The 17,991-nt window shown below is 38.3% G+C and overlaps 2 protein-coding genes across 3 annotated transcripts; one reads left to right on the top strand and one right to left on the bottom strand.

Moving 5' to 3' along the window:
• Positions 1 to 484: 484 nt before the first annotated feature.
• On the top strand, positions 485 to 11,784 carry napbb (N-ethylmaleimide-sensitive factor attachment protein, beta b). 2 transcript variants are annotated; one of them, XM_053488704.1, is made up of 11 exons: positions 485 to 671; positions 3,594 to 3,673; positions 3,846 to 3,962; positions 4,411 to 4,457; positions 4,663 to 4,740; positions 7,042 to 7,097; positions 7,205 to 7,289; positions 7,372 to 7,476; positions 7,603 to 7,671; positions 7,748 to 7,798; positions 10,782 to 11,784. In XM_053488704.1, the coding sequence occupies exons 1-11, from the start codon at positions 574 to 576 to the stop codon at positions 10,881 to 10,883; spliced, it is 888 nt and encodes a 295-aa protein (XP_053344679.1). In that variant the 5' UTR covers positions 485 to 573; the 3' UTR covers positions 10,884 to 11,784. The 2 variants fall into 2 exon arrangements, with proteins under 2 accessions (XP_053344679.1, XP_053344680.1); XM_053488705.1 differs by lacking the exon at positions 4,411 to 4,457 and having other exon boundaries at positions 515 to 671.
• Positions 11,785 to 11,872: 88 nt separating this feature from the next.
• Positions 11,873 to 17,161, bottom strand: gzf1 (GDNF-inducible zinc finger protein 1). The gene is made up of 6 exons (XM_053488703.1): positions 17,122 to 17,161; positions 15,115 to 16,435; positions 14,938 to 15,032; positions 14,685 to 14,852; positions 13,891 to 14,048; positions 11,873 to 12,997 (listed from the first exon to the last, which is right to left on the bottom strand). The coding sequence occupies exons 2-6, from the start codon at positions 16,413 to 16,415 to the stop codon at positions 12,332 to 12,334; spliced, it is 2,388 nt and encodes a 795-aa protein (XP_053344678.1). The 5' UTR covers positions 16,416 to 16,435; positions 17,122 to 17,161; the 3' UTR covers positions 11,873 to 12,331.
• Between the last annotated feature and the right edge of the window lie 830 nt (positions 17,162 to 17,991).

The following is a 17,991-nucleotide window of genomic DNA, read 5'->3' as shown; positions in this document are numbered from 1 at the left end:
CGCTAGTGCACCTAATCTGTTTATTAATATCGCAATTTTCACATTGCGGTGTGGTGTGGTATGTAGGTAATAAAGCCTGCAGTGGTGGTGTGGAGGAAAAAATAGATTATATAAATAATATCGTTTACTTCGTGTTTAAAACCTAAACCTATGTTTCATTGGCAACGATAAATAAGGGTTTATCTTTAGCTAAAATTTGACATTTATAAAAATTCTATTTCTATTAACCAGACTGGTTTAAAATAAATCTGCGCAGCTATCAAATATATTGCGTAAAACCAAGCTCAAGATCCTCATATGCACAATAACTAAAAGTTACGTAAGGTTTTTTGTTTCTGTATGGGAGTTGTAGTTCGTTTGCTTTCGTGGCATACTGGCCGTGAAACAAGGAGTGGCGTTTTGTAAAACTACTGATCCCATGATGCGTTTCGAATTGAGCTTCTGCGCCTACGCAAAAAAAAAACTGAACAGTAATCCCTTGTACTGTATTGGCGTATGGTGGGTTAGGGTTAGACGGGTAGCGAAAACATATATCTAAATTTACACACTTCACTGTTCATTAATTTACACAAAATGGACAATTCCGGCAAGGAGAAAGAGGCAGTACAGCTAATGGCTGACGCTGACAAGAAAGTGAAATCTTCTGGCTCTTTTTTAGGAGGAATGTTTGGGTAAGATTAACGCTAACGCTTAGCTAACGACATGCAGAACAGTTATATCTGATGTACTTTACAAACATGTCCGGTTTTTACACTTTATATAGTTTATATTTTGGAGCTCATATTTGTACATATGGATTTTATTGTCATATGTGTAGTTATTAATTTTAAGCTGGATATGTTTACAGTGCTTGAGTGACAGCTGGCTACACCGAATGCGCTGCTTGTGTTTGTGTGTGTGTGTGTGTGTCTGTCTCATCCCCTAACCTTTAGTCTAATAGATGTGTGTTATTTTTGCTAACACAGCCAACATCATAGCATTAATTACATTTTTTGCTTCCAGTCTATCGTTATTGACCAAAACCTGAGAGAACCATAGTTATTCCTCAGTACCAGTAACGAAACATCAGCGCTGTGTGTTATAGATAAACAAATGATCTGCGAATACATCTGACTTTATTATAGGCGGTTGCTTAGCGACAATGTCGTTATTTTTCCGCTCTCGCGCTGTCTCCGGTTTCCGCAGTACTGGCGCAGTTGTGCCGTTGGTGCAGGTGAGAACGTGCATGCAAGAGGGTTAGTCCTAAAGATGCAATGGTCGTTTATATACAGTGTGTGTGTATGTGTGTGTACACACACACCGATCAGCCATAACACTACGACCACCTGCCTAATATTGAGTATCCTGCCTTCGCTCCCCATGTGCATCGATAAGCCTTGGCCACTCATTATGACTCTGTCCCCAGTTCACCGGTTTTCTTGGGGTTTCACTGCAGCCTGGGAATATCCCACAAGGCTGCAGTTTTGGAGTTGCTTGGACCCATTTGTCTAGCCATCACTATTTGGCCCTTCTAACAGTAGCTATAGTCTCAATATCTCTGGCGGCTGGAAGTGGGTGGAATATTAGGCAGCAAGTAAACCTTTTTTCCCCCTGCAGTCGATGTGTTCGAAGCAGAAAAAATTGGCAAGCATACAGTAAGTATTTGATCAACTTGGACAAGGGCCAAATTGTTATGGCTAGAGGACTGCAAAACTGCAACTCTTGTCTTCCTGGTCTGCAGTGGTCAGGGCCTACGTACCAAAACTAATCCAAGGAAGGAAAACGAGTGAACCGGCAACAGGCTCATGGGTATATATACCCATATATATTTACATTTAGGCATTTGGCTGACGCTCTTATCAAGAGCGACTTACATTTTTATCTCATTATACATCTGAGAAGTTGAGGGTTAAGGGCCTTGCTCAAGGGCCCAACAGTGGCAACTTGGTGGTTGAACCTGGGATCTAGTAGTCCAATGCCTTAACCACTGAGCTACCCCTAATATATAAATTATTATTATTATTATTTTTTCTAAACTATAAAATAAGACTTATTGCATTAGGTAATTAAGTAACAACAACAACAACTGTTCAGCTGACCTTCATGTCTTAAAATAAGGACTAACTGTTGTAGTTGTTATTACTTAATTCCATACTTGTTTTTTCATTGTAATAGAAAGTAGAAAACAAATCCAAATATCTGCAACGCCTTATATTATCTATCCATATATATAAATATATTCCTTGCTTGAATAAAAATAACATGGAAGATATATAAAAATAATACATTAAAAATATAAAAATGTTATATATTACAGTAACTAGATTTTAAATATATTAAAATAATAATTTAGAAAACATTGTTTGGTGAAATACTTCCTTCTGGCCCAGTATGTGTGTCTGTATGTGTGTTTGGATGAACCTCCTGACAGTCATATTTATTTACACACACTCCACAGGACACTCTAGATCCTGGCTGTGGAGCTTCAGAAGCATGGTGGATATGTGGGAGGGTTCATGGGAGGGAAAAATCATTTAAATGCCAAAGCCACCTAATGAACCTAATGCACTATTGAATAAGCAGACACTGGTGTTTTACTTCAAAAAAATTTATAAGAAATGTCTTTTGCAAAAACTTTGCTAACACATTTGATTTTCTTTTTTGCTATGATACAAAGTAGCAAAATTCCGTATTAAATTATTTTTAAAATAAAATTATTTATTCCATAATAAAAATTCTGTGGCATATGGTTAATAAAGGCACTATAAAATAAACCCTATATTGCATTGGTTTAGTCATGTTTTGTTCCTTATTGTCATAACACATTTACTTAAATTTAGAGTAACTTGCTATGGAAACTTTAATGTGAACATGTTTTGAAAGTTCTTTAATTGCACAATCATGTGGAAATGGTTTGGAAGGAGGTCAGGACTGTACGGGGGATGTGGCAATAACTTGCAGTAAGTTCCTGTATTGTGCAACTTGTGTCTGGGCAATAGGAAATCATGCAATGTCTGCAACACCGTGAGAAAACTTTTTACCCTAATGGTATCCAGCACTAGTGAAATGCCGGGATAAGTGCATTAGTGTAGCATAACAACCCTTGTAGATATTATGTGTATATGATTTGCATCTAATCAAAATGGCCAACTCCCAGCCCGCAGACGTAAAATGCACATGTGGCATTAAAGCATCAGTTCAAAGGTTCTACAGAATAACCGCAGACATTATAACACGAACTCCCCCACACCTGACCTCCCTGACCACTTTCATAATGTAAATACAAGCCTGATAGCAGGGTCAGTTACTTGACAGTATTACAAACTGCTATTTTATTAACCCAAAAACATATGCAGGTATTGTAGATGCATTTTAAACCATACAAACATTACATTGCTTAATTATAAAGCTCGTGATGGCCTTGAAAATTGCCCTATTTGAGTTTTCTCAGGGGTCTTCAAAACCAAACTAGGCCAAATATCAGGCAGCTGATAGTCATTTGTTACCTAAAAAATATGTACCAACAAACAGTTCTCAGAATGTTTATCTTCCCCACATAAATGTTTTCTATGCTATTAAATAAAATCATATAATTTTATTTTCCACCTTTACAGTGGGAGTCACAAGTTAGAGGAGGCTTGTGAGATGTATGCCAGAGCAGCCAACATGTTCAAAATGGCAAAAAACTGGACCGGTAGGTAACTTACCTAGCACACAGAATTAATATTGCTTTTATTATATTATTGCTTTAAGTGACGGCAACACAGGTTACTGATCAGTAAAAAGAAGTTCTTAGTTATTTGTAGTGTTCATTATATTACTCATAACATGACATTGGATATAATGTCGTCTCTGTTGGTGTGCAGCTGCAGGAAATGCATTCTGCCAGGCAGCTAGACTACACATGCAGCTCCAGAACAAACACGATTCAGCCACCAGCTTTGTTGATGCCGGAAACGCTTTCAAGAAGGCTGATCCACAGGGTGAGACCTGATGAGCTGTCTTTCATCTTAATTTCATTATCCATTTGTTTTAAATAAAATTGTGTAAATGAAGTTTGCAGATGTTTGCAGGTCAGCTGTCCTGTCTCTTATGGAAATTGAATCTAGAGAAAATTAATACACTTTTTTAAAACTTTTTTTTACTTGATTCCCACCATTATTTTGTGTAGATTAGTGGCATATACTGCCATTTAAATACATTTTAGTTCTACAAACTGTAAATAGGTTAATGGGTGAAAACTTATATGACACAGTCTGATAGGGTCTAAATTAACTGTGTAGCTATATCTGTTTGCTTTTCCCCCATTTATTCTGCCCTGTTTAATTTATGATGTGTGTGTTTTATATAGTGGTTCCCACACTGTGAACTCATGAATTTGTTGCATCTAAATCCTTCTTCCCTTTTTCCCCCTTTTAATGCCTTCGATAGAGGCTATCAACTGCTTAAATGCAGCCATCGATATTTACACAGATATGGTAAGGTGAAGTTAGACTTACCTGTGCTAATAAATGACTGATAGATGTTTGTATTAAAGTGAAAGATTAGCCCTGGCAGTGTTTGTTTACCTCAGTCTGCACTCGCCACAGTAGAAAAGTGAATTTTGAAGATTTGTAGGTACAAATAATAAATCTAAAGGACCTGAGAGTTTGCTGACATCTTGCTTTTCTGTTCCCTTCTCAGGGCCGATTCACTATCGCAGCCAAACACCATATCACAATTGCTGAGGTGTACGAGTCAGAGCTTGTCGACATTGAGAAGGTGGGACATTTTTAGACAAGCAAAGAGAACAATCAGTACGTTTCAGTGTTACTCGATGCTTTGCTAATTGTCAGTAAGAAAAGATGTGTTTGTGTGTTTGAAAAGTAACATAAGCCTTTTCTGTAAAAAGAAAAAAATGCAAACCCATATTTAAGTAAAGTCATGGAAGCCCCCTCATTTTTTTCTTCCTTAACTTATCACGAAACAGACAGTTTTCCTGTATCTTTAAAGGAGCTAGCAGCCAGGACGTCAGCTTTCTCCAAGATACAGTGGAACCTCGGATTACGAGCTTAATTCGTTCCGGAAGTGGGCTCGTATTCCAAAACACTCGTAAACCAAATTTAATTTTCCCATAGGAAATAATGGAAACTTAAATTATTCGTTCTACAGCCCAAAAAAATAAATACATAAATATAATTAATACAAAATATAAAGTAAAAATAAAACAAATTAACCTGTACTTTACCTTAATGTAAAATTAAATCCCGACAGATAAGGGTTTTCGTTTGTGCATGCAGAGTGTATGTGTGTAAAATGTGTGCGCGCGCACACACACACACACACATTAACGGATAGACCGTTTTTAAAACCATTTAAAAATTAGCAAGGAACATTCCTAGTCACACTCACGTGAGCGCATACTAACAGGATCACTGCTGTAAGTAAAACAACAACAACAAAAAACAAATTAAACAGCTCCTCACCTTTGAAAACAATCGCGACAGAGAGAAGGTTGTGTGTTTATTTGGCAACCTGAGAGGAGGGGGGATGAAGGGGGGCTCGCCCCCGTTTTCGGCCCCCTTCTCTCAGGTTGCCAAACAAACACACAAACTCTCTGCCTTACACAGACACAAACACGCGCACTCAAAAACACTGCAAGCACTAAGACCCAGCAGGGGAGATGATAGGTCTCAGCTTTACAGCTCCCCTTCTCTCAGGTTGCCAAATAAACACACAAACTCTTCTCTGTCGCGACTGTTTTCAAAGGTGAGGAGCTGTTTAATTTTTGTTGTTGTTGTTGTTTTACTTTACAGTAGTAATCCCGTTAGTATGCACTCACGCGAGTGTGACTAGCGATGTTCCTTGCTAATTTTTAACGGTTTTAAAACCGGTCTCTCCGTTAATGTGTGTGTGTGCGCGCGCACACGCACATCTCACACACACACACACACACACAGCGTGTGTGTGTATTCACCCAGCGGGAGAGACGATTACCTACAATTCTGCTGCAAGAGAGAGAAAAACCATTGGCTCACTTGTGATGACGTAACGCTCGTTGTTAAAACAAGAAGCGCATGCGTGAAACATGATACTCGGTGCTCGTTAACTAAGACAATGCTTGTTTTTCAAGTAAAAAATTATTAAAAATTGTTGCTCGTCTTGCAAAACACTCGTAAACCACGTTACTCGTAATCCGAGGTTCCACTGTACTTAGAAGTACTTTTGGAAGTCCTGCTCATGCAGGGTCACATGACATCCTAAGCCACTTACAGGACATTGTTATCTTGTTCATGTTTTACAAGACTCTAAGAGTGAAACCTACTTGTTTTTGTTTTTTCAACTTTGCATTTAGAAATAGTACCACCCTAAACAGACATGTTTGGTGTTTTATCTAATTGAAATGATCTATACATTGTTTAAAAGTGATGTTCATTGAAAAGATAGATTTTTTTCCCCCTTTTCCTGATTTTCTTCCTAATTTAGTCATGGCCAACAGGTATGGGTGAAGGCAATCATGTTTTCTCCGAGGCATGTGAAGCCAGCTGACAGCATCTATTTCACATTCTCCTTAGGAAACATTTTGTGTAGCTTAACACATTTAAAGGAAAACGCTATTCACTCAAAGCCACACACATAAGTTATCATACATCCACGTTTGCTTAGTGTCACTGCAGTTGTTCGGGAAGAGAGCACACAGCCACTTTTTTTCTCTTGTACCTGTGGCACTGAATGGCTGTGGCATCATCAAGATTTAAATTTGCAATCTTAATATGACAGAGGTGTGCTCTTTTATTCTGTGCCACTTAATCAGTCCAGCTTAGTAGCTACATTGGAAGAAAATCCACTCCAAAGGTATTGACTGCTTAATAAAAAAAATATATATATATTTATAAATGAAGAAATGTATGTACTGTATGTATATATAGGCTTCAGGCTTCCTGTGACCTTGTACAGGATAAGCGGTATAGAGAATGCCTGAGTGAGTGACTGTGAGTGTATACAGTATGTGACCTGTTCAACTGTAAAAATTTTAATAACACACTTTTGTACTAATAGACAAATATATTTGTTTTCTTTTAGGCAATTGCGCATTATGAACAAGCTGCAGACTATTACAAAGGCGAAGAGTCGAACAGGTTAGTTGTTGCAGCAGCCAATGTTTGAAAGAAAGAAATGATTAAGTAGCAGTAGATTACTTGTAGTTATTAGTTTCCTGATGATTATTCTAAATTTTATTTGGTAGCTCTGCAAACAAATGTCTCTTGAAGGTTGCATCATACAGTGCACAGCTGGAACAGTATCAAAAGGCCATTGAGATTTATGAACAGGTAGCAAATTTATGACTACTGATTTATTAATTTTTTTAAGTAGTGTTGTAGAATTCCCATGACTTTACCTGAATATCTTTAGGTTGGAACAAACACCATGGACAACCCCTTACTGAAATACAGCGCCAAAGAGTATTTCTTCAAAGCCTCTTTATGTCACTTCATTGTAGATGAACTGAATGCAAAGGTCAGTCTTTTTAGCAAGAAGTTAGAGACCTAAGAAACTTATTTTAACCAAAATTAAAATACAGACATGAATTCTTTAGATTTTTAATTGCTATGCATTAAAAATCCGTTCTGTCTAAATTTCAAGCTTGCTGTTGAGAAGTATGAGGAAATGTTTCCAGCGTTCTCAGATTCAAGAGAGTGCAAACTTCTGAAGGTCAGTAAGCCCTGCATCTTAAAAGATAATGTTAAAAAAAACAAAACTTTTGCTTATCTCTCATATAAATTTACAGAAACTTTTGGAAGCCCACGAGGAGCAGAATGCAGAGGCTTTCACAGAAGCAGTAAGATTTCCTGAATCCTTCTATATAAATATATATCTAATAAATCAGATACATATCGTACTTACATCATTGTACGTAATCATCAAACTTACTTACATCATGCAGTCATAGAATATTACTGGAATGTGTACTGATTTCACTTTCCAGTACAACTTTTTTAGTTAAGACATGATTTTTCCACCCTTATCTTTAATGATAAGAAAAACTCTCATTTGCTGTGTTAATGTTTTGTAGAATGTTTAAATGTCATATACAGTTGTGTTCTAAATAATAGCAGTGTGTTGAAAAAAGTGAGTAAAGCTCCATATCCATATAATAACTTTTAATTTAAATTACACAAATGCATTGGACACCCTGCACGTTCTATTCTGAATCATAACATGAAGAAAAATGTGCTCAATGGATTATAAGTTTACAGAAAATGAAGAAAAACAAATATTAGTCTGTTCAAAAAAATAGCAGTGTCATCAGTCATCTTTACAAAGTGATGAATTTACCGTTTAAACAGAAATGCTTGAAGTGCTTTCTTGTGCATCTCTGAACTAATATTTAGTTGTATAACCATGCTTTCTGAGAACTGCTTCACATCTGTGACAGTTGTACCACACGCCACAACTCCTCTGCATTTCTTGGTTTTGCATTTTTATTGTCAGGCCACAAGTTTTCTATTGGATTAGGGTCTGGGGATTGGGCTGGCCACTCCATAACGTCAATCTTGTTGGTCTGGAACCAAGATGCTGCTTGCTTACTGGTGTGTCTGGGGTCGTTGTCTTGTTGAAACACCCATTTCAAGGGCATTTCCTCTTCGGCATAAGGCAACGTGACCTCTAAGTATTCTGATGTACTTAAATTGATCCATGGTCCCTGAAATGTAATAAATAGGCTCAACACCATAGTTCGAGAAGCACCCCCATATCATGATGCTTGTGCCTCCATGCTTCACTGTTTTCACAGTGTACTGTGGCTTGAATTCAGTGTTTGGGGGTCGCCTGACAAACTGTCTGCGGCCTCTAGACCCAAAAAGGACAATCTTGCTTTCATCAGTCCACTAAATATTGCACCATTTCTCTTTAGGCCAGTCAATGTGTTCTTTGGCAAAATGTAACCTCTTCAGCACATGTCTTTTTTTCATCAATGGGACTCCTTGCTGGTAGCTTGGCTTCACATAGCCATCTTCTAATAGTAACAGTACTCAGAGGTAACTTGAGGTGTTTTTTGACCATCCTGGACCTGATCATTGGCTGAGTCTTTGTCAATTTTGTTATTCTTCGATCCATTCGAATAGTAGTTTTCTGTTTTCTTCCACATCTTTCTGGTTTTGATCTCCATTTTAAAGCATTTGATATCATTTTAGCACAGCAGCCTATCATTTTCTGCATTTCTTTGTATGTTTTTTCCATCTTTAATCAAATTTTGAATCAAAGTATGCTGTTGTTCTAAACAATGTCTGAAATGACCCGTTTTACTTAGGACACAGGCACAGGACAACCTTTTCTGCATTTATCCTTAAATAAGGGGGAACTTGTTTGACACGTGTTTTTCACAGAATAATTTACCTCTCCAATTGAACTCCACACTGCTATTATTTTGAACACGCCCCATTTCAATTAATGATTAAATTACACAGAATCAGGTGCATCCAATCATGACTGTTGGATCTGTTGGTTGTCTGTTACTCCACTACACCTGAAATATTTACCACAAAATATTTACCACAAAATATTTATCATACTCCCAAAAACAATTATTGATCTGGTTACTGATGTTGGACTGCTATTATTTTGAACACAACTGTATTACACTCCCTTTTTCTAACAAGTTTGTCTAAAGTTTTTCTATGAGTTCTGTAAAATGTGTTTGCTAATTTTAAGTTAAAGTACAGACCTCTTAGGCAATTCTTAGGCAAACTTGTTTAGCTGGGCGGCACAGTGGTGTAGTGGTTATCACTGTCGTCATGCACCTCCAGAGTCCAGGTTCGATTCCCAGCTAGCTTGATTCCCGCCTGTGTGTGCATGGAGTTTGCATGTTCTCCATGCATGTGCTTGGTGGGTTACCTCCGGGTACTCCAGTTTCCTCCCAGAGTTCAAAGACCTGTAGGTTAGGCTAACTGGCGTTCTTAAATTGCGCGTAGTGTGTGTGTGCCCTGCAATGAATTGGCACCCTGACCACTATAGGTCCACTTAAATGCTGCACGATTAATTGCACAAAAATTAAATTCTCAGTATGACCCTGTGCAGTTATTTAATCACAAAAGGCTACAATTTGTTACAGACAATATATGAACCAGGAATATATGAGTCAGGAATTTATGTAAAGTTTGTCAATAACATATACATTTGAGGTTAAATAAATCCAGAGGCTGCCAAAAAATTTATATACAGTACATAAAATATATATGCCTCTGTTCGGATTATCAAATGATAGCATAAATAATGTTGCGACTACGGACATCTTTAAGGGAAACATAATACTTCGCTTTGCTGCCATAATTCTATTTGAGTTTTAAAAAAAGAGCTTGAATACCTGTTTGTGTATATAAATTTTTTGGGTCCCTCTGTACTGGCAAATATCCTCCTAATGAGATCATTTGTGTCGTTATTTGCCTGGATAAATACATTTGAACAGAAAATGGTAAAACATATAAACTGTTAAATACCGCATAAATATTTAAATGTGTGTGGCATAAAGGTGTAGTGGTCAGCACTGTGGCCACTGGCACCTCCAGGGTTTTTTTTGTGTACAACATATTACAAGAAACACACCAGCCAGACTTAAATATTGTTTATGCGTGATGTGAGGAAGATCACAAAACCTTATCATGAGATTTTGGCCAAATAAGTGCTGAACGTTTACAGACTTGACTAAATTAGGGAGAAAATCTGGGAAAAAATACATTTTGCTTACTAATACATTTTGATTTGCATTGTGTAAAACTGTTGGCCAATAAACTTGGTGTGTAGCACATTTCTCTTCCTTTTACTAGGTAAAGGAGTTTGACTCTATCTCACGTCTGGACCAGTGGCTGACCACCATGCTTCTGCGCATCAAGAAAACCATCCAGGGTGATGAAGGAGACTTAAAGTGAGATGACAATTTATGGGGAAACCATCTAAGGCATGTCACCCTTCCCCCCTCCCTCCCTAATGCGTTTCATATCATTCTTGTGCAATGGCCAAGACCAGGTTTCTGACTACAGTATGTCCAATTTATTGCTGCACCATTTATAGAGAATGTACAAACCTATGTACCAAGTTATAAATCTTATTTTTAATATATTCACTTGTTTGGATGGCTGCATCCAAGTAATCTTGTTTTCATAATATAATGGTTATGTAGTTCAGTACAGGAAATGCTACTATGGATAAAAGAGAAAATATAAGAACTTGATCTCTGATGGAGTTTTGATGGCGAGTGCTGCATGACATGTAGATGTCAGTCTCTTAAATATAACCTATTGTTAAGGTAATTATTTTCTTCTCTTAAAAGGTAATTAAAAAATAAATATATAATACCTGTCTTTAGTGTCTTTTAGACCCTACTGTGCCGAGTCCAGGGATCTAAGACTTGATGATTTGATTAATAACCCACACAGATGTAAAAATTATTAGAGCAGTCATTTCACCATCCTCTGTACATTAAATATTTTCATTTGTGTTTATTTAAATTCTTTTTTTTTAGCATATTCAGACTATATGTTTGATATCTCAGTAGCCTGTCCATGCCTCTCTGTGTCGTGTTGTGAAATCATAGTTCATGCAGCACTTTGGCTAGTGCACTCTCCATACTGATGGTATTTAGCAGCGCATGTCACTGTGTAATAGTGTTGTTGATGTTCAGTATCTCTTTGTGTGTACAATTTTCAAAAAAAAAAAAGCCATCAGAAGAAGCGACCTACACGTTTATCTCGGTTCTTTCCGACATGTCTTGACTTGCTGACTAGGTCTTTGAATGTACAGAAATAAAAGATCAATATAATACACATATAAGACTTGTCTGAAGTTTGTTAAAGCTTTGTAGTCTGTAGTATGTAGTGGTGTGACCAAGCGAAATATAGAAAACACTAGACAAAGATGATTGAAACTCATTATGTTTCATCGTGTAACCAATTTGTGCAATTGATATACAATGACTAATGCCACAGGAAAAATCAAAAATATTAAAAAGTTAAAACTATTTTTAAAACCTTCTTGCTAAACTTCTACAAGGTTTTTAAGCCACAAAAACTAAGCTCAAATAGTTATTTTAGGGCTTGGTTTTGACGCCTCTGTTTCTGTCGTGCCGTTTAAACTCTACTGAGTAAGAACTGTTCGGCATAAAAAACAGCTCAATTTTCCTGTTGATAAACAAGGAATGTTTCTTCTGATAAATATAATTCATCACTTTCTATACAGTAGGCTTTTTATATTTACATTGAATAAAAAAACACCAAAAGACCCAACACTACACAGTAACATTATACAGATTCTGTGCTGTGAAAAGTCCACTAAAAAGCTGTTAATACTCATCTCCTGCAGAGATCTACTTCCACAGCCTCTACTGTGTCTCATTCTGTACATGCTCAATTGTTCCCTCCTGGGAATCCGACTGCTGTGCCTCTTCAACCTGCTCCACAGCTGACTGTGTTGTTGTTCCACATTCATTAGATGTAGATAAAGTGACTTCGACTGGAGAAAGAATGCCTTCCGTGACTGTGGTGACAGGTGCTGCTGAATCTACTGGTGCCAAGGTAGCATCAGAATCAGCGGCCGGTTCACTGAGAGCGACTGTCCCGGTCAGTGTGGCTGAACCAGAGATGGAATGTGCAACGGAGATAGGAATGGAAAAAGGCAGAGTGACAGGGATGCCGACAGTGGAGCTCTCTAGTGAAATGACGCCGGTTCCGTCTGCAGTGACAATAGGCTGCAGTTGTGTACCAGATGGCACGCCTGTCTGGATAACTGTCAGATTGCCCAGCGTTCCATGACTGACCACAGTTATAGTGCCAGGGTCGGCCCAGTCTCCAGAGATGGTCACTGGCTCCTCTGGCACAGATACTGTCTCCTGGGTTTTAGGATCACTCTGATTCTCCACTTGTTCTTCTGCATTCACTGCTGTCTTCATCTTCCTTACAGATGACCCTTTTGGCTTCTTGACACGTTCCTCTACATTACCTTCCAGCACAACGAGGTAATTCTTCCAAGGTGTATCTTTGTCGTGGGTCTTCATGTTACAAAATATACACAAATAAAATAAATAAAGATCAAATAAATAAGCAAACATAACTTCACTTTGGTTATATCTTGGTATAGCTACTTTATACAATAAATTAACCTATAATGAACTATACTTCAATAAAAATTAAAAACCCATATTAAATTTAAACATACAGTGACATTTAAATGTTTTCCACATTTTACTTCGGCTACATGTTCAAAATGGGATATATACAGCCTAACCAACAGAAATAAAGAAGTATTGTTTGTGTGAGCCATATAAGCAGAAATGTTCTACATGCCACCTTTCTGTCTATAAAGCCCACAAGGAATCGCCAAACTACCGTGAGAGCGGAACTTTATCCTGACGTAACGACTCGAATCAGGTGTATGGCATCTTTTATTTGTAAAGGATGTGAAATTAATCTGAATCAATTAACTTTTAGCCCATAATTGTGAATTAACCACCAGCTGTGATCAAACACCTCAGTTTCATTGTTATATAAACAGGGGAGGGATAATAAATGACTAAACCTGTTAAAAGTCAACAAATTAGGAAAAATGAGTTAAGAAAAATAAACCAGGAAAGTACAGCTCAAGGTATCAGGCTGTAAAATATGAGTATAAATAATATTTGCAATATATTTGAGAATAAGTTTTGATTTTGGGGACTGAGAATAAATTTAAAACTATAACATTTATCAAGAATAGCAGTAGTTCTAATGAGAGTGATTTGTAAAATGTAATATATTTCTTGTAATATTTATTTTATACAATCATTTTGATGGAAGCTTTCAATCATCCTAGAGGTCACTATAGGGGCACTGAGGATAGCCCGTTTTATTCATAATGGTAAAACTGCTTGATCCGTCTAATTTCTGTAATATAGCATCAGCTTACCAAAGTGTGTCTGCGGACAGTAGATTTGTCAGTAAAAGTTCGGCCGCACATGCTGCACATGTATGGTTTCTCTCCTGTGTGGATCCTCTGATGCCTCTGAAGAGCATTGAGCTGGGTGAACTGCTTATCACAGGCCGAACAATGATACGGCCTCTCACCTGAACAGAGCATACACATCAGGAAAGCACAGTTTATACATATTGTTAATGTAATGCACTGTGTGAGATAAAGTACATCATCAGCGGTCATTAAATGTCAGTCGCTCATGTGCTGAAAATGCTTCACATGCCGAGGCACATTCCTTGCAAAATTTTAGTTCTTACGGCGACAACAATTGCAAGGTGTGGTGTTCGTATGAGGGACCACTGTAGTTTAAAGCATGCCACCTGCAGGATTGTAGAGGAACAGCAAGATTTTACCACATCAAAAGCAAATATATCCTGTACTACTAATAATAATAGATTTGGGAGTCATTCTGCCAATAGATGAATGGCCACAACTAAATAATTAATCCTAACCCTAGAGAGATAACTGAATAATTTTTTCCAGATCTATAATTAATACTACAGTTTTCTATAGTATATTATCATATTTTTTCCTATGGGAGGCAATCTAAAGATGAGGAATAAAAGAAGGACTAAAGTTCCACTGGATTGCTCTGTAATCCTTTTAAGTAAGACGAGGAAGAAGAAAAAAGTTAAAAACTAAATTTTAATTACAAGTTTCATGCTTTTGAAAATTACATGTAAATTATAAAGACTAAAGTGGAAGTCATTTGTTTAAAATAAAGCAACCTGTGTGAATTTTCATATGCTGATGGAGTGAGTTACGCTGTGCAAATGCTCTTCCACAGCTGTCACACTTGTACGGCTTCAAGCCTGAATGGATTCTTGCATGATGTTTCAGGTATTCTTTAGAGGCAAAGCTTTTCCCGCAGTTTTCACACATATACGGCTTCTCTCCTGTAAGAATAAATATCATACATTAATAGCTTGCCTCCAAGAAAGTATCCTTATATAAATCAGTGCAGCTGATTAATGCAAGCACCTGTGTGGGATCGTTTATGGTAAGCCAGCATGTGGTTCTGGGTAAACCTGGCATCGCACAAGTCACAGGCAAAAGGCTTCTCACCAGTGTGTATCCTTAAGGGAAAAAAAAACAAAAACAAGATGTATGAGCATCATAAAGCTGGTGTCTCAAAACCAGATCAGGTAAGTTAGTTACCTCTGGTGTGTCTTGAGCGCTGAGCTCTGGGAGAAACGGGCTCCACACTCTCCACAGCTGTACGGTTTGTCCCCTGTGTGTGTCCTCTCATGTAGGGTGAGAGCTGTTCTGGAACTCAGAGATTTGCCACAGGTCGGGCAGTAGTGTCGCTCGGTGCCACCCTCATGCACCTGCCTCATGTGCCTCGTCACATCCTTCTTGCGTTTGAAGGCCTTACCACACATGCCACAAAGAAAGAGCCTCTCATCGCTGTGCACATGCCTCTCGTGAATCTTAAGGTTGCAGCGGTTGGCAAAAGTCTGCTGGCAAATGCTGCAGCGGTAAGTTGTGTCCGTGGTGATGCCATGACTAACCTTAACATGCTTTAAGTAGCTCTTCTCATAGCGAAATGAACGGATACACATGCTACAATTGTACTTGGAGCCGACTGGCTTGCATTCCTTTTTAGCAGCCTCTAGAGTTTGTTCAGTAACAGCAGTCAGTGTGAAGTCAGATTCCTGTAAGTCTTCATCTGACATGTCATGGTTGACAGTGTATGGCGATTCAGAGCCACTGTAAGTGAGAGCCTCCTTCTCGGGTAGAACCGGCTCAGCAGCAACATCCGATTTGGTTTCTCCAACCTCTAGTGATGCGTCTTGTTTCGCTTCTGTTTTGTCTTGATTTAAACCTGTGTCAGAACCCTCGGGTGGAAATATCGCCTTGTTCTCCGGATTCTTCTTACTGAAGTCTACAACTACTCTGCGTCCGGCTATCCTGCTGCTCCTTCTGCCCTGTAGCATTATTTGCTCCTCTCTTTCAGTGCTTATGCTTTTCAGTGTAGTTCTGAGTTTTTTCCTTTCGTTTAATGCTCTTTTTACAGCCTTTTTAGACCTTTGCTTAAGTAATTTGCCTGTTTCGGTGCTGGCACGTTCAGAATTATGATTCTGAAGTTTAGTACTGCACGCTTCCACTAAGTCTTGGCAGTCAAGCAGCTTTGCCATGTTTAATATGTGGTCAAGACAACTCTCCTTGACTTCTATTTTCCCAGAATACGCATACTCTAAAAACTTGGTAAAGACATCAGGTGAAATAGTATTTAAGAATACTTTTTTCACTCGTTCCTCTGTTAGGAGAAGGGTTTTAAAATAGCCACTGGATGCCACCATCACTACCTGGTGGGCCATGAATTCCTCCAGTTCGCCTTGAAAGTCCACCTGCACTGTGATGTCACAAAGGCTGCCTGTGAGTCTTAAATTCCACATTGCTGAAAGTAAAAGCTCATGGTGCGAGCTGGATATGATTTGAACCAGTTCCCCTTTCATTTTTGTTCAGTTCTCCTTTCCTGAAACAGTACAGGGAGAGGTAAACACATGGAGCTATGTACAGTATACTCATTCATTCCCCTGTCTTTATCTCAATTACAGTCTTTCAGCTAAACAAAGTAAAATCCACCATTCCAAAAGAACATGTTAGAACTTGGGGACAGACTAATCTCATTAAGTGATCTTGACTAAGATGTCATGCTAGCTGAAGAATTTTATTTTCTAATAGAGGCTCATCTAACCCTTAAATTAGCTAGCTATACATAAAAGCTGCCTAGCAAGCTAGTGTTGTAGGCCACAGATGCTAGCACACAGCTATTTTTTTACACACACACACACACACACACACACGTACAACCAGTTTAGCATTTTTATTGTTTCAGTTACTTAATGTGTGAAGAAGTATCCGTTTTAAACACAGAGAAACTGCAGACCCTTGTGACTATAGTGCACTCCATGCTAACGGCTAGCTACACAAACCGCCGTAAATATCAAAAACAACGTTAAATAACTACTGAGCCAAACAGTCTTTAGCTTAGCTTTAGCAAGCTACGAGTTTGGAAAAACGTAAGAACATGAGCTCGGTAATGTTACACATGAACCGGAGGAGGCTAACTGCACTAAAGGGATTTCAGTGAGCTCGACGTGTTTAGTGCAGTCAGGACTGAACGCGGAGTTTACATAGCTGTTACTGCAAATGTCTTACCGTAAGCCCGGTAAAATGGCAGCCCTTCACAAACACACGGCCCGTATGAGAAAGTATTTCCTGTAGAAATCGCACCCAGATCTCAAGCCGCCATGTTGGAAAAGGATCACGGGAATTGTAGTTTTACAGAAAGTCATTGCTTAGGTTGGTGAATACAATGACTTACCTTTATGTACACAATTGCAAGACATTTATTTCATCCTTATTCTGGTTATTCGGGTTTTAAACAGTTAAAGGAAAGAAATTATGACGTATTTTATCTTATATTTTATCTCCTATCATGTTTTGGGAGATGGGTGGAAAATGAAGAACCTTGCATAAACACAGGTAGATATGCAAAATGCACATTATGGACAAGTGTAATTAATAATTACAGCACCTTTGGCATAACTGTATGGAACAATTTAGTTTTAGAAGTACCATGTTAAAGGTGGCGCTGTGGCCTCGCACCTCCAGGGGTAAGGGTTTGATTTCTGTCTCCAGGTTTTTGTTCTCCCCATGCTTGGTGGGTTTCCTCCCACAGTCCAAAGACATGCAGATTAGTCTAATTGGTGTTCCCAATTTGCCGGTAGTGTGTGAATGAGTGTGTGAGTGTGTTTATATGTGTGTGTGCCCTGTGATTAATTGGCACCCTGTCCAGGGTGTACCCTGCCTTGGGCCCTAAGCCTCCTGGGATAGGCTCCATGTCCCCGCAACCCTGAATACAGGAAAAAGCGGTGTAGAAGATGAGTGATTGAGTGTGTGCCTAAAGTTTTCTTGGACAGGATACAGGCCCCTGTGACCCTGTATAAGCTGTATAGAGGATGAATGACTGAATGAATACCATGTCTTAAGACTTAATGTATTTTTGCAGAAATATATGCTCATATG

This window comes from Clarias gariepinus, chromosome 27, assembly GCF_024256425.1.
Source record: "Clarias gariepinus isolate MV-2021 ecotype Netherlands chromosome 27, CGAR_prim_01v2, whole genome shotgun sequence".
Lineage (NCBI taxonomy): Eukaryota > Metazoa > Chordata > Actinopteri > Siluriformes > Clariidae > Clarias > Clarias gariepinus.
The sequence above is the reverse complement of the archived record's forward strand: the minus strand, read 5'-3'. Positions and strand labels throughout refer to the sequence as shown.